The 24524-nt window shown below is 36.3% G+C and overlaps 1 protein-coding gene across 1 annotated transcript in view; it reads left to right on the top strand.

The window, feature by feature from the left end:
- The first annotated feature begins 1293 nt into the window (after nt 1–1293).
- The window catches only part of LOC134538585 (transcription factor SOX-8-like), a 52261-nt gene continuing 29030 nt past the window's right edge, over nt 1294–24524 (top strand). Inside the window, exon 1 of the mRNA XM_063380010.1 lies at nt 1294–1722. Coding sequence (XP_063236080.1) covers nt 1632–1722 — 91 coding nt within the window. The 5' untranslated portion in view covers nt 1294–1631. The remainder of the gene's footprint in view (nt 1723–24524) is intronic.

Raw genomic sequence — 24524 nt, 5'->3', positions numbered from 1 at the left:
GGGTTTATTGGATTGTGTGAACTACTTTTTATTTGTTAAGTTTTTATGTAGGAATTCGTCCACAGATAATAGTAAAGCCACAGTTTATAATCCGTTGATGTTGCATGAGCATTTGTTTTTAATTATAAAAGTGTAACTGTGAGTATTTGTTAAATATTTTGAATAAAAGGGGGAACGCACCACAACGCCGAAATACCACAACGTGGAACGTACAATAACGCCGAAAAATGTCATTGCAGGACTGCCACAAAGATTAAGTTAAATGACGTTTGGTTAGGTTAGGCTAGGTTAGGCTAGCCTAGGTTAGGTTAGGTTGTGGTATACCGGCGTTAAGATACATTTAAGAAACACACACAAATTCATTCAGTTGTTTTTAATTTTGCTCCTGTGCCCCCCCCCCCCCCCTCCCGCAGCAACATTTTTCGGCGTTACTGTATTTCGGCGTTGTGGTACACACCAGTTTTCTAGCTGTCGGCGTTGCGGTCAATTCGGCATTCGGCGTTATTGTATTCGGCGTTATTGTACGTTCGGCGTTGTGGTATTTCGGCGTTGTGGTAACGACCCAATAAAAGGTTGTAAGAAAAACAACACTTTACTTACAGTTTGGTTCTTAAAATGTCGGCGTAACCGGGGGAAAATATGAATCCATAAACTTTGTCTTCGCAGCAGAAAGCTCAAACGCAACATTTGGACGCGGGGGGAGGAGTTTAAAGTTTCATTGACGGTAATCACGGGGCGTTCGGGTAAATAAACGCGTGTCTTGGCGTCGGCTTTATGAGCTCCGGTGGAAAATACTCGGCGACGCCTGCACGGGAGGATGCTGCCCAGAGAGAGACAGAGACAGAGAGAGAGAGAGAAGTACCACAGGAAATTACCGGCGTGTGTATGTTGGTACGGGCGCAGGGGGTGGAGGGAGGGGTGAACAGCGGTACCGGGCCCACGTGAGACGCCGAAGACAAAGACGAAGACAGAATTTGGCCCGACCAGCTGACTACCTCCATCCCTTCTCTCTCTCTCTCTCTCTCTCTCTCTCTCTTCGACTCGGGCCGGTTCCTTTTTTTTTTTTACGTGTTTTGCCTCCTGGCGTCTTTCTCTTACGCTCCTTTTTCCCTCCTACTGCCGTGTGGACCGCCCGAAGGGAAATGTGGAGGGAGAGAAAAAAAGACTGAGCCCCCCTTCCCCCCCCCCAAAAAAAAAAGAAACACAATTTTCCTTTTTATTTATCCGTCTTATTTTGTTTAAAGAAGTGAACGGCGGACGGGCGCCGCGAGCGGAGAGACGTTTCGCGTCCAGTCGTCTTCGAGGGACGGGCGCTAGACGGTCTACCCCCTCGTGTTTGGACAGCCCTGCCGGGGGAGGGGGAGAGAGGACCTGGGGTGAGAAGAAGACGGGCGCGCGAAAGGCGTCGCGACGCGCGCGGCTGGCGTCAGTAGCGTCCGCGGATCAGGCGCGGCCGGTCGGGGGGAGAGTTTCGACGCGGCGATCTCTTCCTTCCCTTCCGGAGCTGGGGAGGACCGACGTGTGTGTGTGGATGGCGGAGGAGCCGGTGTGACCCTGCTGACCCCCGTCGGCCGGAAGAGCTGGATGGTCTGCTACTGAGGGCGCGACGGCCCGCCGCGGGAGGCGTCCCCATGTACAAGGCCGCCGATGCGACGCCGGGCGCCGCGACGCCCTACAGGGAAGGCGCGGCCCTGGACGAAGCCGTGGGCAAGCTCCTGGAAGGTAGGCGTCCGGGTCCCGGCTCACGGGTCACGGGTCACGGGTCACGGCTCACGGGTCACGGCTCCGAGACCTTCCCCCGTCGCAACCACGGGTAGAGACCCGGAAATTTTTAGCGTATTCATTTAGTCTCGCAAGCAGGGGCGTAACCAGGGGTGGGGGGTGGGGGGTGGTTTTAGGGGTTCAAACCACCCCCCCGCACCCTCCCCTTAGCACCAAATCTTTATTTAAATTTCTTATTCATAACTCAAACAAATTTCATATTAAAAATTAATAATAAATTTTACCATTACGATATTTAAATTTGAGTACCGAAAACTGCTAAAATAGCACTATTTTACACTTTAAAATCCAAATTTTCCCGGAATACGGGGGGGGGGGGGGGTTATGCTTCTTAACACCCCCCCCTAAACAAATCCTGGCTACGCCACTGGACGCAAGCTAGAATGCAAACCTCCACACTGTCGCACTGTGTTCATGATTGGCCCGCAGTTGTTTGGACACGCCCCTCTACGACCGTGAGCCAACGATGTCCAGCTAGGAGAGAAGTAAGCGAATCAGGTAGTGCCAAGCAACAAGGATAAACATGTTCTCGCTGAGAAATCAACCAAATGGGAAAGTAAACATGGGTCGAGCACACCTATAACTTTGAATTCTATCCTTGAGGCCAGAAGAATCCGCGAAATTTCCGGGTCTCTAACCATGAGGCTGTCTCGAACATCACGCCACAAACAACACGGCTAATGATTACGCAATCAATACATTCAACTAATCTAATTATTCAACATGCATAAAATATAACGTTACTAATTTGAGTTTCCACGTCAAGTTTTGTTTGTGCCTCAGAAAATTCAAGATTTTTAATTTTAGTTATTTGCTTAAACTTTTGCCTCCTGTTTTTATTTTTTTATAAAAATTAAACTCATATATTGCTCAAATTTGAAGTTTACTAGGCGAAGGAAGAAAATTAAATAACGTTCCTAGTGTTTTGGAAATGATTGGTATATAGATTTGCAAGAATAGTAACAACATTATTTAAAAAATTCTAAAAAAAAATTTCTCAATTTCTTATTTATTAATAAGACATATTTTATTGACTGCTAAAATTATACCTATCATATTCAAATATAAATTAATGTAACAGCAAAGCAGCTGAACTGAAAAAAAAGGACTCTATTAGTTGTCAAAGTGTTTAATAGAAGTAGGGATTGCTATATTTATTTTGATAACTCTTTTTAGTAGATTTTCATTAAAAGACAGTTTATAAAGTTACTGATTTTCCAACATATTCTATAACACTATAATTAATTTTGTACTTTATCAATCTAGAGGCTAAACAAAATGAATGTTGTAAAATGTATATATAATTAAGGGTTGCTGAGGAATTGCTTGAGCCGTATTATCTAACCTTAAAATATGTAAACGTTAAGGTATATTTGACTAACCTAAACGGACTGGTTAAGGTATATTTGACTTACCTAAACGGACTGGATCATAAAGCCAACTTTAAAGTGCGGTAAAAAAATATATATATAAATCTTTGATACCTTTATTATTTGATGATTTGGTATTAAATATTCTAGTTTTAATTCACATTAAATAAGTATAAATAATATAATAATAATAACCTTGGTGTTCATATACGATGGACAACAATAAATTCATGCCAGTGACTTTGAAATAATTTTTTTTTCGGGCCTATCTCAAGAGAACCGTCTTGTATTCCAAAAGATAACATCACTCTCTCTCTCTCTCTCTCTCTCTCTCTCTCTCTCTCTTTCTCTCTCGGCACTAGTGAGTGTTATCACGTCATCTAACAAAGCTAGGTCTGTTCTGGATGCGAAGCCAAGATGATATTTGATATTTTGACAGATCTACACGTCAATGAACTTGTATTGGGTTACTTAGACATTGTCGCCTATTGTGACTTTCAAATCTCGTTAACTCCATCATAAAATTTAAGCATTACGAAAATTTTAGCTATTTGTCTGGGTTGGTTTTAGTTAGTTATCAACGTTGGACTGGTGAATTGCTGAAATGGTTTTCAGCATAAATAATAAGTAGTTATCAAATTAACTAAATTATATTTCATAAAACTGTTATTGTGAAATTTGATTAGTTTAAGTTAAATGGCACCATAGCCAATTGAACCTTTATAATTGGTGAAATGGCTAATAGCTAATTAAAATGTGTGTAAAAAATAACATGTAATTAAACTATTAAAAACAGCAATCACTCTGATTAGGTACGCTATAAGTGAAAATAAAATAAAAAATCAAGTCACCACGCAATGACAAATAAATGACAAATATTCATTATAACATTTACAGACTATTAAACTACATACGAGGGTCTTTAAAGTAAAGTACGTTTTGATAAGAGCCACGAATTTCTCCCCCCCCCCCCCTTCCGGGCCGCGTAAATTTTAATATTATTTATTAAATTTGTAGCGACAGGCCGATAGTTATCATTGTTTTATATTTTTCAAAGTTTTTCTTTTATTTTGTCAATTTTATTTTTTAATATAAGTAGAAAGTACGACATTTAATATGAAATCTCCATGGAGTGTAGAAAATCATTTTAATTCAGCACATACATAAAGTGTGTATAATAATACAAAATTAAACAAAAAGGAATGAAAAACATCGCTTTAGGGAATCACAGCACCAATTTATTAAGTGGTTTAAACAATTAGCTAACGAAGGCAGTAAATAATTCAACAAAAAAAGTTTTTTTTATCTCCTTATGAAGCAAAATTATTTCGAATTCTGCTTATTTAACTAAAATATAATTTGACAGACACCTAATTATACAACCATGAGAAAGTATTGTCACTACTGTAACTCACAGATAAGCTAGAGTTGTTACTAATATATTTTTGTTCGTTAACACCTACAAAAAACGGCTATATATATTTAATACCTTAATTAAATTGAGTGGTTTGAAGCTAATTTAATACCTAAGATCAATTGAAAGAAAGTTAATTCAAACTGGCACCACCCCATAAGTGTGCGATATCTTAGCTACAATATTTATTCTCTGTCAGCATATCTCATTTAGCCAGCGCAACAATGTGATTATAAACTTATTTGAAGATATATGGTTTTCTTTGTAAGTAGGTTTATTTATTAAATTTGTTTTAAATGAATGTACAGATATCTATAACAATTCTCAATTTCTAAATGCACATACCAATTTAGTGTTATAAAATAGGTAATTAAGTAATACAAATGTGTGTTCTTTCCTCTCTGATTGCACATTAACACATTATCATGGGTTTTCAACCGATGCTCGCTCTTAATACGAAACTGTTATAAAATACTAAACATCAGTAGTTCATTTATCGTGAATGTGTCAAAACTGTTTAGTTAATGGTTGTCGAAGGATCATTGTTAACAGCTAACACTAAACAGTTAACAGTTAACACTGATTAGCAGCAGTTTTATATTTAGGGTTTTCTTTCGTATGTTAAAATACATTATAAACTGTTCAAATTGGTCAAAGGTTTTATTAGTTATATAATTAAACTAATGATATTTCAAACAAATTTGAAAACATCTCATAACCTTCCGTGGTGTGTTTGAATTTAATCACAATATACATTATTGTCCAATTATTCCAACTGTTATCAGATGCCTCTATTCGCCCTGAAACTAATAATTATAAGTACTTTCTACCATGACAGTGTAAGATTTTTATATAAAGAAACTGTTATTTTCGCTACACACTTCAAAATGATAACATAATGTGAACCTGCATAAATATCCCAATCTTAAACGCGATATGTCAATAATATAATTAGGTTATTGACATAAATATGAAAAAATATAAACGTTGAGTAATGTCAGTAATACCGAATGTGTGTGTAAGCTTTCATACAACGCAATTGTAATATCTTACACTTGTAAAGTTATCCTCAGTAGTGGCTTACCAAACATATTTGTAACTGCCTCTCAATAGCGAAGGCAGCAGTTAGTCTACTGACAGTTGATTTTATAAAAAATAAAGCATAATTAACCCTCAATAATTTTTGTATTCATAATTATTGTAATAAATAGAAAATGTTGCGTCAAGTAATTATAACTACTGATAAAAAGGATAAGCAGCTGTAAGAAACAGTACGCACTCTCGGCCTACATTTAGGATACAATAAATTTTAGGTTAGCAATGAAATTAATATTCTGGCATTTAAGTTGTAGATTACTTTATTACTTTGCTAATAAAAAAAAAGCCTTTTGGCATAGCCCACAGGCGAAGGTAGATTTCGAAGTAACAATTTCTCCTGGACATATTTTCGAAACTTCTATAAACTCCTGGAAAATATTAAGAACTTAATGTAGCCTACATAACACATCCTATATGTGCGCCAATATTAAAAAACCGGTTAAATTTAACATTTTCTCATGTTCCGTGCAGCGAAAATATTTTGAATGTTTTTAACTTAATGCATCCAGCTTTGGATGCCTTAACAAATTTCATATTATGCCTACTATGGTTGTTATGCAATTAGTTTTGATCTTCAAACACTATTTTTCATCCCTTGCACTAATACGTGGTCGTATTTTTTTGGGACAAAGGTTTAAAGTCACATTTAGATGGTTATTAATAAATTTCGACGAATTTGATACTAAGAAAGTTATATATTGTTTTCAATTTCAACCCGTGTTTATACGGCAATAGTTCGTTTCATCAAAAATGGTTTCAACCAAAGGTTTTAGATAACGTTTAGGCGTTTTACAATTAATTGTAATGTATTCGATAGTATATCTATTAAAAAAATAATGACAATTTTTCTTTCTACCCTTATTATTTCCACCTCCTGCAGTATGGCATGTATTATCAGAAACTGTTTCAGACAGAAGTTTTAGGTAAAAATTTTAAGATTTGCAAACAAATTGAACAGATTTAATAGTGTGCCTACTAAGAAAGTTATGATTTTTTTTTCAATTCTACCCCTCATTTTTTCAACTCTTTGTAGGAATGGTTCGTCGAATCAAAAATTGTTTTAGACAAAGTTTTAAATAAAAATTATAATATTTACAAAATAAACGAATTAATTCAATGTTGTGCCTACGAAGGATTTTTTTTTGTTCTCCAAACTTGTTTATTCTACCCCTTTCAGTAATGGTTGGTCGTATAAAAATTATTTCAGACGAAAATTTTATATAGTAATTTAAGGTTTTACAATAAAACAAAACGGATTTAACAGTGTAAATGGTACGTAAATTGTGAATTTTTTAAAATTCTCCCGCTTTTTTTTAACCTCCTGCAACAATGGTTCGTCTTACCAAACATTGTTTCAGACATAAGTTTTGGATAAAAATTATAAGATTTACAAACAATTTGAACATCAACTAATAATGTTTTTAATTATACTCTTAATTTTTAAAACTCCTTGCAGCAATTGGTTCGTCTAATCAAAAATTGTTTTAGACAAACGTTTTAGATAAAAATAATAATATTAATACATAATTTGTACGGATTTGATGTTGTGCCTATGAAGGGAGTTGCGATTTATTTGTCCTCCACCTCTTGTTTTTTCAACTCCTTGCAGTTATGGTTGGTCTTATCAAACATTTAATGAGACAAAATATTTTGGTATTACTCGTACAAGTTATAATACGTTCAAATTGATGTGTTATTTTCCATATTATGGGAGTTACAGCTTTTATTTCTGTTTTGTATAAACCTTCCCCATTTCTACCACTTTGGTCGGATATTCCCGATTAAAGAAATTGACCGATATTTTCCGCTACTAGATTTTATGTATCAGTTTGGAAGTGATTTGTGAAAACTTGCAACAGTTATCGTGTACACAAAATTGTTATATATATATATATATAAACTTTTAAGTTGACGATAGTTTGGGGTCTATGGACCATGAAACGAAAAGCTATATAAAATGTTTCCGAAAGTCGTACCATGGTAACGGCTACAACAAGTAGTATTTATTTGAAATCTACCTCAAATCCTGCGCGCGCGTATTTTTGTAAAAAATGCCCAAGTACTTGAGGGAAAGAGATTGCAAACATTTAGTAATGTAAAACTTTTTAATACTGATAACATAAACTTATAAACCTCTGCTACGCACAACATGCGTGTATGTACAACTACATAGGCCTATACCGTAATATACCGTCAATGATGATGTGATTGTAAAATCAACAGAATTTTCATTAGAAAAATGTTTTTTTTTACAATTAATATGATAAATTGAACTTGCTGTATTGTATTAAGGTTGGGAAACACTTGTCGATATGAATGGTTTAATATAATAATGAAAAATATATATTCATTTACACCTAAACCAAAACTTAATGCTGTTTTTCACAGAACTTGGTAGTTAATAATGATGAAATGGAAATTTGTTATATACTTAAATATGTAAATACTGTAGTTACCAAATTTTATTATAATTTGTGTATATAAAAAGTGTTTAATTAACCCCCAAACTTAATATTGCACTTTTATTAGGTACGTCATTAACTCAGTATATACCTATCTTGCAACTTATATGCTCATTCATTTCTACCAAGTAATTTTTTAATTTCAAAGTTTAATCGATTTACTTACATAATGTTACACACATAATAAATAAATTATTGATACTTATGATTACTCCAAATGTTTGTTTTTAGGTTTTTACTACTCTTAAAACAAATGTATTCGTCACAATTACACCTGAGAAAAGTTTAAGCTGCAACCAGTGAATCTTTCTAATACTTCATTCTATCACTCAATTTCACTGAGATAAGTAGACATACACATGTCGATTTAAATGAACTGCTTCATTCCTGGAATGATCATAACGTGTAAAATTTCTCAACTTGTAAACTAATACACTAATTGAAAGAATTTAAATTTATAAAAACACGTTTTGATGAAAAACAATTGTGTAAAAATGTATTCCAAAATAGTGTACCAAATGTTTAAGGACCGCATCGTTTTTTACGATTTTCATAGTGGCCCTACACATTTTCCAGGTACTGTAGGTGTTTGTAATTTCTAGGGATGCCGAAATTTCGCACACTCTTTTAGTCGCAGGTTAGAATGCACTCTCGCTCATGATTGGACCGCAGTTATTCGGCAACGCCCCTTTTACGACCGTGAGCCAACGATGCCAGGCTACGAGAGAAGTGAACGAATCAGGTAGTGCGACTAATAAGGATAAAAATATTCTCGCCCTAGAAATCAACCAATAATTAATCAACATCATTCATCAACATTGATCATCATTTATTATCATTAGAGACCAGAAAAAATTGCGAATTCATTTCGTGATAGGCTAAAATACAAATCGTTATACCTCAGTGCTGCCTCCGCTATTGGCTCACAACTCACCTGGATGACTCTGGGCCAATGAGAAACACCCAACCAAAGCTTTATCGAATCACAGGCTGCTACGCTGGAACGTCTCACAAGACAGCAGCCAATGAGTGGGTGGCATTTTGCTGAGTGTACGTAGAACTATGGAGTTCATCCTACATACCCGCGAATTTTTCCGGTCCCTAATTATCATTCATCATCAGAGACGTATCTGCGAAATTTCCGGGTCTCTAGTAATTGGACATTTTTTTAAAAAATATGTGTTTTGTTTTATTTGAGAAATTTAAACTACAAGTTTATTGGGGAAAGATTTTTTTTTTTTTTCAAAATCAAATGTAGACAGAGCTTTTCATATTACTTCGAATGTCTAGTGTGCGAAATTTCATTGAGAATTAAGGGAAAAAAGGAAGTTGTCTCTGTAGTCGGTTTACGGACGATAATTTTACGTGATAACGTTTTAAGAAAACATTGATAAAAAATTGCATATTTTTTTATTTTTCAAATATTATTTACAGTTTTTGCAAATTTCAATTTAAAATATTTGTTTGGATATAATCACGAACAATTAGTTTTAAAAAAGCCCGCCTTAACCTGTTTGATATTATAGAAGATTTTCTCGCACGGTGGTTGGCAGGTTCTTGCACGCTCGGCTCAGGCGGGAACGTGACAATGAGTCATGCTTTTTTTCGTGCGTGCAGCCGGCGTTCATCGATTTATAAGACGTTATCACTAGGTACCGGAAAAAATACGCGGGTTCAATGACCTGCAGGATGAACTCCATAGTTCTACGTACACTCGGTCAAATGCCACCCACTCACTGGCTGCTGTCTTGTGAGACGTTCCAGCGTAGCAGCCTGTGATTCGATAAAGACTTAGGTTGGGCGTTTCTCATTGGTCCAGAGTCATCCAGGTGAGTTGCGAGCCAATAGCAGAGGCAGCACCGAGGTATAACGATTTGTATTTAGGCCTATCGCGAAATGAACTCGCGAATTTTTTTCCTGTCTCTAGTTATCACGTCGAGATCTTTTTTTTTTTTTTTAAGAGTTGTAAATGTAGTCGGTGAACTTCCTTACTTTTGTTTTTTCGAAATAAAGTCCAGACAGCAGATAGGTGTGAAGCCGGGATGGTTGTAGAGGCAGGCACAGCGCCGGTCTTGTGGGGGTGTCGCGCGCTCTGAGGTGCTGCTGTGGTCGCCAGCCCAGCCTTGTCATCGCTGCTCGACTCAATTAGCGAGCACCCCCCTCCCCACAGTCTGATCGGGCCGCGGGCGGGGGCCGGCTGGTTGAATGGGGCGCCTTGTGGCGGCCAATGGGGCGCGCTGAATGCCGCTACTGTTCGCCGGCGCCCCCGTGCGGCCGGCCAGACGGTGCGGAGCCCAGCATCTCTCCTCCCCCCTTTCACCCTTCTCTACACACCCGCCACGCGCCAATTTTTTTTTATTTTGACGTGATAACGTCTTACAAATCGATGAACGCCGGCTGCACGCACGAATTTTTTTTTCACGTTCCGCCTGAGCCCCGAGCGTGCAAGAACCGGCCAACCCACCGTACGAGGAAAATCTTCTATAATATCAAACAGGTTAAGGCGGTTTTTTTTTAAAACAAATTGTTCGTGATTATATTTTAAAAAAAATTATTCAAATTAAAAATTTGCAAAAAAAACTGTAAATAATATTTGAAAATTAAAAAAAAAAAATTTGCAATTTTTTCATCAATGTTTTCTTATGACTTTATCACGTAAAATTATCGTCCGTAAACCGACTTTTTTTTTGCTAAGCCCTTGAGGACGAGGTCGTTAGAGGTGATAATGAGTAAGTAGGCGGCCGTGGATTGCTGTAGAGAAACAGCCCAGGATCTTCCTGAAGGACCACAGGACACCCTTGGCGGTGGCAGGACCCGGCACCCCACAGCTCGGATAAACTGACCCAGAAGGTCACCGCCTCGCTCCATGTCTCTGTAGGCTCGTTGCACGGGGACGGACCCCACAAAACTGAGAACACAAAGTGTGATAAAAAGGGGGGGGGGGGGGGGTTTGTCTGTAAAGTCGGGTTACGGACGATAATTTTACGTGATAACGTCATAAGAAAACATTGATGAAAAATTGCATACTTTTTTAATTTTCAAATATTATTTACAGTTTTCGCAAATTTTAATTTTGATAATTTGTTTGAATATAATCACAAACAACTATAGTTAAAAAGCCCGCCTTAACCTGTTTGATATTACAGAAGATTTTCTCGCACGGTGGTTGGCCGGTTCTTGCACGCTCGGGTCAGGCGGAACGTGACTATTTTTTCGTGCGTGCAGCCGGCGTTCATCGATTTATAAGACGTTATCACGTCAAAAAAAAATTGGGTGAATAATTTTATTACTAACAAGGTAATTATTTTACACCAAATTTCAACTAATCTCCTTCGAAACACTCTTCTTGGCTAGCGCTGCGCACCCATCCCAGTGTTGATTACATGATTGGAGGCATGTCTGGATGTGTACGGACAGGAACATTTTGTTCGACCAGAAACTCGCGGATCAGAAGCGATGTCGTGATGGAGGAAGCCGTTGACCCATTTTCTGGTCTCCGTTTCGCAAACAAAAATTAATGTAAACGTTTGTTCGAAATCCGTGATTAGAGTTAACGAAATTTCGCTCATTCGTTTATTTGCAGGTTAGAATGTGAACCTTCACACTCTCGCCCTGTGTTGGTCATTGGACCGCAGTTATCTGGCCACGCCCCTCTACGACCGTGAGCCAACGATGCCCAGCTAGGAGAGAAGTAAGCGAATCTGATAGTGCCAACTATCAAGGATAAAAATAGAGACCGGAAAAATTCGCGGATTCATTTCGTGATAGGCTGAAATTCTATTATGTGTACAATTCTGCTGGTTCTGCTATTGGCTCGCAGTTTAACTGGAGCTCTCTGGGCCAATGAGAGACTATCGTCCAAAGAAGCGTCGAATCACAAGCTACCCAGTGGAGACGCCTCACAATTTAATACCCAATGAACACGCGTGTTTACTTGAGAAATGCAGAGGATAATGGAAGCTATCCTAGAGGTCATTTAATCCGCGAATTTTTCCGGTCCCTAGATAAAAATGTACTCGCTGAGAAATCAACCAATGGGAAAGCAGACATGGGTTGAGCACACCTACGACTTCGAATTATACCCCGAGGCCAGACGAATGTGCGAAATTTCCGGGTGTCCATCAACGACGCGTGACGGACACGGTAAACACGACCTCACTCTTCTGGCCCTGCAAGCCGACTCACAAGTCACAACTTGTTCAAACTCGACACTGACTACCTCAACGGACCAGGCTATCGAGATATTTACTTCAAGTAGATGTAGCGTTATAATGTGCTTCTTTAAATTTCATTCGCCGTAATTTTTTTGATCACACCTCGGACAATGGCACTCATGCGGACACAATACAGACTGGTATGGTATGGCTTATTTGGGAAATACTGAGCTTTTCAGTTTAATTTACTCCCTGCGATTAATATAAGTCTAGTACTAAAGGGGGTGCGGCGTTTGTCCTAAAATCGTTTGTCCTAAAGCGTTTATCCTAATTTCGTTTGTCCTAAAAATTAGGACAAACGACTTTAGGACAAACGACGTTAGGACAAACGACTTCAGGACAAACGACTTTAGGACAAACGAATTTTAGGACAAACGACGGAACAGCTTCAAAATATTTTTAGTCTGAGTTTTAGGACAAACGACTTTAGGACAAACGACATTATGACAAACGACTTTAGGACAAACGACTTTAGGACAAACGACGGTTCCAGTATCGATAAATCCTTACTCTGAGTTTTAGGACAAACGACTTTAGTACAAACGACATTAGGACAAACGACATTAGGACAAACGACTTTAGGACAAACGACATTAGGATAAACGACTTTAGGACAAACGAAATTAGGATAAACGCTTTAGGAGAAACGATTTTAGGACAAACGACGTGTACCCGTATTAAGCCGCGGTGGTAACCATGATTTTTTACGTTTAATATACCTTACAAATTGTTCTAAATAAAATAATAGCTAATGTTCCTGACAGCTTTGAGGATATAAATGTGTGTGTATGTATATGTGTGTGTGTGTGTGTGTGTGTGTGTGTGTGTGTGTGTGTGCAAATTCTGACCATATTTTGTCCTTGTATCTCATTTTTTAGTTAAAATAATTTTTTTTGTAACCATGAAATACGATCTCATAGGTTGCCATTTGTTACGTTTCTGTGCATTGTGGAAGCGGCAGTAGGATAGTGAAACGTTAATATCTTGCGGGTTTGTGATCCGTTTCCGTTTTTACGTTTTTCGCGTCATTGTGAAACGTTCATTAAGTCTCGCCAACGCCTAAAAAAAACTTTTAGGTACATACACTGTTTAATGGAGTTTCTCATCGATTTTGGCTTTATGAATATCTAATCGTAATAAGTTGATATCAAAGAGTACTTTAGCCCCTTTAAAATATTCAAAAATATCCTCGATACTTTTTTTTCTGTATTTTGACTTTGCACCACGTGTAATAAATGTTCAAAATTTTCAAAATACATTGATGCGTATTTACATGTCATAAATCTTTGGTAAAATAAATGCACCATATTGTGATGTGCAGCGTTCCAAAGCTTCTTAAATTAAAAGCTGTGGCAATAATGTCAAACTAAAGGCACAAAATTAAAAAAACCCGGAAACGTTTTGAAAAGATAGATGTTACTGACATTTCATATTTGTTCTTTTAAATTTTCTTTGCTAATACACAAATCCTTTGATTTTAAATTTAACATTTTTTATATAAATGTAGATATTTCTGTTAAACTTTAGCTAAAAGAAATTTTAGAATATGTTACAAGTTAAGAATTAGTTACTTGATTGCTCTTTCATTGAAATGAAATTGGGTTTCAAATGTACCAATACCATTAAATATATTATTTTTATTACTTTTTTTTAAAGAAGAATTGCTTTTTTGCTAAATGTATCTAATGGCTTTACAAGTATTAGTTAAATAAAACATTTACAGCCTTAGAAATTATTTATGTTTTATTTTATATATTTTTTCTTATTCATTAGTTTTCGATTACAGTTCCCTTAAAAAAGAGTTCTTAGCAATTTATTCACACGTAATTAATTTTGTTAGTACTTGGCACCATATTTAGTATCATGCAATTATTTCCAAGCGCCCTCCTTAAGGTAATTTATTCAATTAAATAAATTAACTTTTGACTGTCATTAACGATTTTAAATATTCTGTTGGTATTTTCGAATTTCATGTTTCGCAGTTTAATCATAAAATCACTCAAATTTCTCACTGATTGTCATTACTCTTTCAAAAAACGAATTACGCCCTCTTTGTACTAAGTTTTAGGGGCTAAATTTTGGAAGCCACAGTCGTAACTAGTAAAAGTATTTGAGATTTTTCAATGTGCGCCCTGCCGGAATTCAAGAGAAAATGCCACACTGGAGTCTGACCTCATATCTAATGTGCGTTTGTCGGTATGTAAGGTACTTAAATGTCATTAATAGACAAGACTTTATGGTTTTATTTTAAGGCTTATTTTTTTCTTTAAACAGGAGACTAAGCAGTTATTGTTTTTATTTTTTATGAAATATGTTTATTAAAAAAATATAGCATATTACTGAACAAATCTGATACTTAATTGTTCCATATAACTTATTTTTCTAAACAGTGTCATTTTGACTGAGGCATGATATACTTTTATAATATAATAATTTATAATATGCATATCTAACTTTTCGGGACAAATAAAATTAATCTGTTCAGTATTTCTGTGCTTGAAAAATGTTCTTAGGTAGTATGTAAAAATGAGTAAAAAGGAACAGTTACAAGATTTAAAAAAAGTATTTATTCCAAATTTGTTTTATTAAATTGTGTTAAAACACCATGCTAAATAAATTACTTTCGTTGAATTTAATATTTAAAAGATTAAGTATTTGTCAGTAGAGTCAGGTTTTAATGGAAAATTCTGTCATGATTTTAATCGCCTTTCGGTGTTTTTTTTTGTATTAACGTGCTTTTCATTGTTATTTAGGTTTTATCGCAATACACCACATAATATTGTCCCTAGTTTCTAGGGAAACTAACGTTACTATGGTTTATTAACTCCTGAGACTTAAAGACATTTACGAGTGAACGTAAAAAAACCTACAAGATTATGGCGCAACACATACGTGACGTCAAAAGGACAATATGGTGTTTGTTTAAACATACAATTTATATCCTATAACTTCCGCGAGGAAAGCAGACAATACTCATGATAGCGTAGAGTCACGTAGAGTCACCAGATCCGTAATTTTATGGTTTAATGATTTCACCAATTTCGTTGCGATAAAATTTAAGATTTCGTATTTAAGGTTTGTTTTACAATCATTAATATTTTACACGTGTCAATACCATTTGGATAAATATATACAATTGATCAAATTGTGTGTGTTCCCGTGCGAATAATCGCACAGTGATTTTTTTTTCTTTATCCATCATGTAATAAAATCGTGAAATAGTTATTGATTGTGGTATAATAAAGAAATTAGATTATGTATGTGGTAGATAGTAGTATTGGTAGGAATTGGGTGTTGGTAGAAATGGGAGATAACCTCATATTGGTTAAATTGGTTTGTGAAAAATGTGGTTTAATTGTTGTATCACCAGATCCATCGTAGCGAGATAAAATGTATACCAGCTTTTAAGTCTAATCATAAGCTTTTAAATACATAATATTTAATCAAAATCGGTTGGGCAGCTTTTGCGCGATACTCGAACAACAAACAGACATCCAGACAAATATTCAATAATAATATATAGATTCAATAAGAAAATAATTCAATAATAAGCTATTTTAATTCAAAATAGTTTTAACTCAATGATAGAAAATTAACTATATACCAAGTGATGTAATTTATATGGATTAACTGCGTGGTTTTGCTAAAATGAAGATAATTACACTTGAGTTCTTATTGTATTAATATATAAGTATGATGATATGACGATTGCTCAAATTGTGAGAGGCATCACATGTCATGTATCAAAATAAGAAATCGTGTTATTAGTATTCCTAAAACTGCACTGTTTTTATCAGCAGTAAGAAAAAATAAGATTTGAGTAATACGTTGGTTAAGTATATATTTATTTCTGTTGTTGAAGTAGTTTAAAGGTTTAGATTTTTACATTTTGCAACATTCTTATCATTAACATACTATGGATATTAGTAAAAAAAACAATATGCAATGGTAGAAACCTTATCTCCCTATAGGCCTACATTATCTAGCGATGTTTCTCTGTAGTCCTGTAAAGACATCCATATTATGATATACTGACTACTTTTATTTACTTAGGTGTTAATTATTTTTAACTTTAACTTTTTACTTTCTTTATTTTTTCTAGTGTAGGCTAATTATAAAAAAAACTGAAAACAAAATAAATTTTTACATAATACACGATTGTTTAGAATTTATAAATAATGGCCTATAGATTTATGAAATGAGTTTTACACCTTAATAGACAAAATTAGGTTATTTTGGTTATTTTCCATGTATTTGGTGTTTTACCTTTAATGTCGCTCTAAATGCAGTGTACTGACGTCAATTTCGGAGTTAGTTACTTTTCGGATTTCTAGCTATTCCCAGCATAATTTTGCCTCTCGTTATGATTATCAAGAATAAATAGCACCAATGAATTATCTTGTAAGGTGCCAAAACAGCGTGAAGCATAAGAACGTAAGTAATTTTTATCTATACTAATATTATAAAGCTGAAGAGTTTGTTTGTTTGTTTGTTTGTTTGTTTGAACGCGCTAATCTCAGGAATCACTGGTCCGATTTGAAAAAATTCTTTCAGTGTTGGATAGTAAATTTATCGAGAAAGGCTATAGGCTATATTATATTATCAATAACATTAGGGATCCTTACTAAAAGTCCAATTTAGAATCAAATGCGTTGGAGGGGGTTAGATACAACATGCAGTACACGTACGAAGTGTGTGTTGACAATGCCGCAGGCTCTATAAGTTTATTTCCTATTGCCTATTAACATTGTTGCCACGCACTAGACGCCTTATCATTCTTAATTTTCCCATACAAGTAAAAAACACCCGTGTGATATTAACAACAAAGCAATCAGTACCCTCATAAGAGTTCAATTAGTATTTAAATACTTTTTATCACTTTAAATCGCAAACCTAAACTATTGCTTTTTTTCTTCTCTCTGTGTTTAATTTGTTTTTTTTTTCCTTTCACTAGAATTATTTTTATTATTTTTAATTAATTTTCATTTTGCGGACCATCAATAATTTTCCTCTCCCGTTACAATTCTGACAAGGACATGTATATATATATATATATATATATATATATATATATATATAAATAAGCGAAATACCACTCACTGACTCACTCATCACGAGATCTCTAAAACTATACACCCGATTGACTTGAAATTTAGCATAGTTACTCACTAAGAACGGATTCTGCGGAAATCCGATCCCAAGGGGAGTTTCGGGGGCGTAATATATCAAAATTTCCAGTTTTTGGTAGGAAATCACCATGGCAACGGCTGTTGCTTTGTTGATGCTTCATTCGTCTCTATGGCAACGACTATTTCATTGTTAGTGCAGTCATCACCGTTGAAATTTTGCGGTTACTTTAAATATCAAAAATTGCCCTTTTTTTCAAGTAAGTTATATATATTTTACAGACTTGAAACTTCACAGTAATGTTCCTTATGTTACGCAGGATGACATTTTCCGAAAATTAGATCCCATGGGTGGTTAAAACCAGGACACAGTGGGTACTTTGCATGAGAACAGGATTTTGCATTGTTCATGCCTTCTGCGTCTCCATGGCAACGGGCATCGCGCGGCAGTGGCGTACCCACAAGGAGGGGCATGTATAATGAGCGGCGCAAGAGTGATCTGCCTGTAGACTGCCGTAGCGAAGTACGGGTACATCAGTTGTACGTTGCGTGCACGAGTCGGGAAACCATCGGTGCTATTCATTTTCTCTCCGGTACATTATACAGCATTGTAATGAATTTTCACTGATTTTTTTTTTATTTACCATTACTGTAAATGGGAGATGTGGCTTAATTTTTTTCCATTAGTATAGCCGTGCGAAGCCGTGGTCGGGCAGCTAGTAATATTTTTGATTTCGTTTTGTTCACAAACAAAAATGCCTATAGAACCGCCGAGTGTTGCTAGACACACTGGAACGGCTACAAGACTGAGGACTGCGAAGTTTCGGAAATGCAGTGAATGTGTTGCGGCTCGAGGTCAGGCTTCGACTCGCTGTTCAGAACTCCTGGCGCGCGGTGACTCCAAACTGCTAGTGTGTGATAACAATTGTGCCTGCAAACTTTAACAAGTGTATTTACATAAGTGAGGTTACGTTTCCGTTATTATTTATATATTATAAATAGGGACACCTGCATTTCGCGATTTCATTTCGCATCAAGGTATTTCACAAAACACTGTAGCTTTTTCTAAGAGTCGTGGCAAATTGTGAGGGTGCAGCAGTACGGTGACCACATTCTCATTGGTCCCGTCAAGAGCGGGACGACACCTCTCCCCGACCTCAGCCAATAACCACAGGAGAAAAGCTACAGTATTTTGTGACATATCTTGACACGAAATGTATTCGCGAAATACAGGTGTCCTTAGTTATAAATTATTACATTATTATTTAATAAATTTAAAAAAAATTTATACACATGTTTATATTTACATATATTGACTACTGAGTATTTATTTAATAAATCATTGTCACGTTACATTTCAAAATAGTTTAACGTCGTAAATCAAACAGAAGTAGCCTACAACTTCTTACACGCTCACATAAATAAGTAGACACGCTTTTTTTACCATCAACCAAACAGAAGTGTTGGTAAGCGGAAGTTCAAAATGTAACAGAAAACTTATCAGTTATTGTTTTCAATTTTTTTATGAAATCTGTTTATTAAAAATATAGCATATTACTGAACAAATCTGATACTTAAATGTTTCACATAACTAATTTTTCCCAAAACAGTGTAATATTTGACTGGTTCATGATATATGTTTTATAATATAACGATTTATAATAAGCATGTCTAACTTTTCGGAACAAATAAAAAAAAATCTGTAAAATATTTCTGTGTTTGAAAATTGTTCTAAGGTCGTAATGTAAAAATGAGTAAAAAGTAACAATTGCTGTGCCGTGTATTAGGGATTTAGGCACGTTTTATTTAAAATTTTGTAATCTTAAATATTTTTGAAAATATATTTTTTTTCTTTTCTTTTTCTCTCATCTTATTTTCTTTACGGCCAGGCCCTCAGCCTCTGTTCTCAGAGGCGAGCTGATTCTCTTTCCCAGCCTCATGCTAGGCTAGCATTCTGGCTAATATTTCTCCCGCCTCCAGGCATGTCGAGGGCCGGTAACTTTATTTCTTCGCGTGACTTCTTTTGCCTAAAGCAGCTTGTGAAGCAGTGCTGAGCCCTGCTAACTCTGTCACGAATCGGTATAAGGTTCACTAGCAGCAAGACACGACAGGAGGATCCCGTGGGCCTTGTGTCCCACAGACCATGCATTTTTTGAAGCCCTCCTCCTGCTCACCCACCACTTTCTTCTCAGAAGTGTGGCTAGGGGCGACGACCGCACGGGTACGTTAACCGAAGTCAAGGCCATCTCAGGCTTGACAGCCGCAGTTACGATTCTGGACTTTAGCGACACCTAGCGACGGCTGTGGTAACTAATGCCACTTGTGAGGCGTCGGCAGCGCCGACACTACCGCGCTCGCGCGGAGGTAACGACAACCTCTCTCCCCTCCTTATGTCTCAGGCCGCTAGGTGGCACCCCTGGTTACTCCATTACCCCCTAGCTTGACACTCTCGTCGGTCACTAGTCGATTTATTAGTACTTCTTCTCGCCACCAAAAGATAGCGCCTCAGTCGCGCAGTCACTCCAGTAAGATCTAATATTTTTATGCCGGACACCTTCGGGTGGACTCGGTAATTTTCGGCTCAGAGCCTAACCCCCCTCCCATTCTCTAGAGACCCCGCGCTTATGATATTCTGGTGATATCCCGCGCTGAACTTACTTCGATGCGCGCCTCCTGACTGACTGGTACCGTTTGTATCTGCAATCTTCGGCGAATCATCGACATCGTATATTATGCAGTCTTCTCAGACTAGAGGGATGGAGTCCCTAGCTAAAAATTATTAACCAGTCAGTAGTTTAGTTGAAAGTAGAGAAACTTAGTATTTTTATATAAATTATTTTCTCATTATTCATGATGACTTCCGTGGCTACCGCGAAACGTGGTTCGAGTTTGCGGAGACGAGACGCCCTATCCTGAGCGCCAGGACCAACACCCTGTTTTGGTAAGTCTTGACGTCATCCCCCCCCCCTTTAATTTCCCTCTATTGGCCTTTTGCGCCATTTATGTATACTGTCTGGAAACAGGTCTAATTCTTTGGAATTTGGACCTCTGTTTCAGACAGGGTTCCAAGTTTGGGGCAACCAAAATCCTCTGCCAGGACCCACTGGAGTCGGTTCCTGAGCAGAATCCAACATCTTTAGGCCTACTACCTCCATCACCGTCTACCTACAGCCCCGGGTGATACCCGCATAATTCTATCTTTTTATTCACGAACTCAGAAATAGTGTAACCCAGTTAAGACAGCGGACAGTAAAAAGCAGTTCGAGGAGAAGAAATTTATATTATGTTTTGGAAGGACTATATGTACAACCTTTAAAGTTACCAATGTTGATTTCATTCATGTTTTTAAGTATTGTTATTTTTGTTAAACATTCAGGGCCGGCCCGATAAGCAAGGAGTTCAAAAAATATATATAACATAGTCAGTGTAATTGTGAGGGATTTAAATAAGATCACTTATCAATAAAAAAAACCGATGTAACTAAGGAAAAGTCAATCTATAAAAAAAAAGAACAATGATTAATAAAATAAGGAAGTCTATAGATGTAACAGTTGTTTTTATTTATTTAATATATAATAACGATCCTTTTACTCCCAAGTATTCGTAGGGAGTCTCTAAATTTTCTTTGTTTACTCCTAGTGTCGCCTCTGTTGTTGACTTTTATGGTTATTAATTGAGGGCCCCAGTAATCAAAGCTTCCAAATCTTTTAACATTATTATTTAATTATTCTTTAAGACACTTGGGGTATTACATTGCAAAATTTAAAAATAATATATATTTTCAATATATATATTTTATTAAATTGTGGTAAAAACTTCATGCCAAATTAATAACTTTCATTGAATTTAATATTTAAAATATTAGGTATTTGTCATTAGTAGAGACCGGAAAAATTCGCGAATTCATTTCTCGATAGGCTAAAGTACAAATCGTTATACCACAGTGCTGCCTCTGCTATTGGTTCACAACTCACCTGGACGACTCCGGGCCAATGAGAAACACTCAACCAAAGCTTTATCGAATCACAGGCTGCTACGCTGGAACGTCTCACAAGACAGCAGCCAATGAGTGGGTGGCATTTGACCGAGTGTACGTAGAACTATGGAGTTCATCCCACAGGTCATTGAACCCGCGAATTTTTCCTGTTCCTAGTCATTAGAGTAAAGTTTTAATAGAAAATTCTTATAAATATAATGATTTTAATTGCCTTTCGGTGCTTTGTTTTGTATTAACATGCTTTACTGTGTTATTTCGGTTTTATCGCAATTCACCATATAATCTTGTCCCTAGATACTAAGGAGACTAACGTTATTATCAATAATTAACATCTGGGACTTAAAGACGTCTACGATTGTACGTAAAAAAAAAACCTACAAGATTATGGCGCAACACATACGTGACGTCAAAAGGACACTATGATTTTTAAACTTGCAATTTTTGTCCAATTTTTTTTCATTAAATTCCAGTAAAAACGTCATGTAACAGAAACAAAGCAGCATTAAAATTGTTAATACTTTTTTGTTTTGTTTTTTAAACGCAAACTGTGTTTATTGTGGGTTAGAGAAACAACTTGTGCAGCTGTTCATCCGTAGCGGCGTGCACTTGTCGCGAAAAGATTCCGAGGAACCAGCTGAAATTTAAAACACTGTAGCATAGTCTCTGTTTTGTGATTGGTTGAGTTTCTTTCAGGCTACTGTTGGTACAACCAGTCACAGTAATTCAACACGGAAGCAAACGCGTCCTGGGGCGGCTCTGTCAAACAAGGCAACGACGTATCTCGCAGACGGCCGCCAATCACAAGGGAGAATCCTCTGGTGCGTGTAGCTATACCTTGTTGCAGTCTAACAGGCGTTAAAGGGCCCCGCCTATCCGGGCACACACACGGTGCGCAGAGCTTCAGGAAAAACAACGCGATTTCAAAATTACTTCAAGATATCCGAGTGGGGGTCTGCTTACGAAAAGCATTTAAGAGTTCGCTGAGGGCCGAAAAGTACTTTTGATTTTGGATTATGTTTTTAAACCGTATTTTTAGAAGAGTTAATGGCTAAAACGCATGTTTTCAGAGTAATTTTTAGACATTATCTTTGAAAGATTTGTGCAATGAGAGTGCATGACTTGATGTAAGCTTTTGGACATACGCCATTGCTAAGCACATGTATGTCTGTAGAAGAAAACTACAAAAACCCAAAAGATAAAAACGCAAATTAAGCAAAAAATTGCTTGTTTATTTCGTATTTTTCGTTTTGTCGTGTTTTTGTCTCGTTTCAACTGTTGTGCTGAATTTTTTTTTGGTTCAATATTTTTGTGCTGTCATCATTTGTGGGGTTTTTTTTTTTCGTTCTCTTAGTACATTTTTCTTTGTTTTTATTTGTTTGTTGACCGTATTCCTGTTATGGAATATTTTGTGGTGTTTATATTCTGTTGACAAAAGCAATTTTTTTGCTTAATTTGTGTTTTTGTCTTTTGGGTTTTTGCAGTTTTCTTCTACAGACATACGTGTGCTTAGCAATGGTGTACTATGTCCAAAAGCTTACATCAAGTTAATTTTTAGACGTAAAACAACCGGTACAGGTTCTTGAAAGCACTTAAGGGACTTGCACAACACCTTCATCTTCATTTATCGGCCATATAATGTTACGGTCACCGCTCATATGCACTGGGAGAAGACTGCGCGCCAGTCCAGAGGAGACACCGCGCTAGAAGCACCAGCGGGCGCCGCGCCTGACGAGGCGGGCTGGTCGCGGGCGGCCATTGCAGCGCGCGTGACGCACACCTGGCACGGCTTCCAAGGAGAACCTCGCAGAGTCCAACATCAAAAAAAGAAGAGAGTAGAAAATACCCTCCGCCCGGACATCGTTCAGGACACTGTCCCGTTTGAAGTCGCGCTCCTTTCCCTTCCAAAAGCACGGCGTTCGGGAATAAATTTACTGCAGACCCGAAAAATTCGCGGAGTCTTTCCTCGACGGGCAAAACATCCACGCAAGTTTACATCCGTGCCGCTTCTACGATTGTCCCACATTCTATCTGGGAAACTGAAAACCAAGATAGCACGTAATCACGGACAACCTATTTCAGACGTCTCACGAATCAACAGGTGTAAATCTCCCAAGTATGTAAATAACTTTGGAGTCTATCCTAGAGGAAATTTAATCGAACCAGCGAATTTTTTCCCGTCCTTATAAGTAACTTAAAAAATCCGTGAATAACAGTCAAATATAGGCCGGCCTATATATATATATATATATATATATATATATATATATATATATATATATCCTACGCACTTTTCTCACATATTTGACCAAACCGAATAAATTATGTTGTGAGATTCATTTTTTTTTTTAGAATTTTAAACTATTTGAGATTTTACTAAATACCAAAAAATAATTTAACAATAAATTAAATGCTATCATTTACATAGTATATCGAAAACATTTCGTTTCGAAATTTCAATCTGAAGGAGGATTTTAAAGTTACTAATAAACAGTTAGTTATGATCATATTTATTATGCTTGTAATGCAATTATATACCCATATAAAAAATTTAACTTCCAAAATTAAACTAATTTTATTTTAAAAACTAAATAATTTTTTTCCCAACGTTAATTGTAAAAATTGTGCACGTTATTTTTAACATTTTATAGTTTGTAATATTGTGCACGATATTTTAAAAAAATTATAGTTTAAATTGTGTAGATAGTGACAGTGGTAAGTCTAATATAAAAGGCCACACTACGTACGCCTACCTTTAAACCTGTTAAGAATTTAATAAGAAGCAGCTAGTTTCATTATAATGCGATATCAATAATTTTTCAACAGAAAACATTTACTAAAATGTATATTTTAACTTATGATTTATTCAATTATTTAATTTTACGACAAGAACATAGTATTTGATAATCAATTTGAATCATTGTTAAAATTATGTAATATACCGATTTAACTTAACTGTAGGTAACCAGACTTTTTTTGGAAAATGTTAAAAACCTTATACCTAATATAAAAATATTCTTTAAAAATGTATGGATTTTTGTAACACCTCCAGCTACCAATTATG

This window comes from Bacillus rossius, chromosome 13 (genome assembly GCF_032445375.1).
Source record: "Bacillus rossius redtenbacheri isolate Brsri chromosome 13, Brsri_v3, whole genome shotgun sequence".
Lineage (NCBI taxonomy): Eukaryota > Metazoa > Arthropoda > Insecta > Phasmatodea > Bacillidae > Bacillus > Bacillus rossius.
The sequence above is the reverse complement of the archived record's forward strand: the minus strand, read 5'-3'. Positions and strand labels throughout refer to the sequence as shown.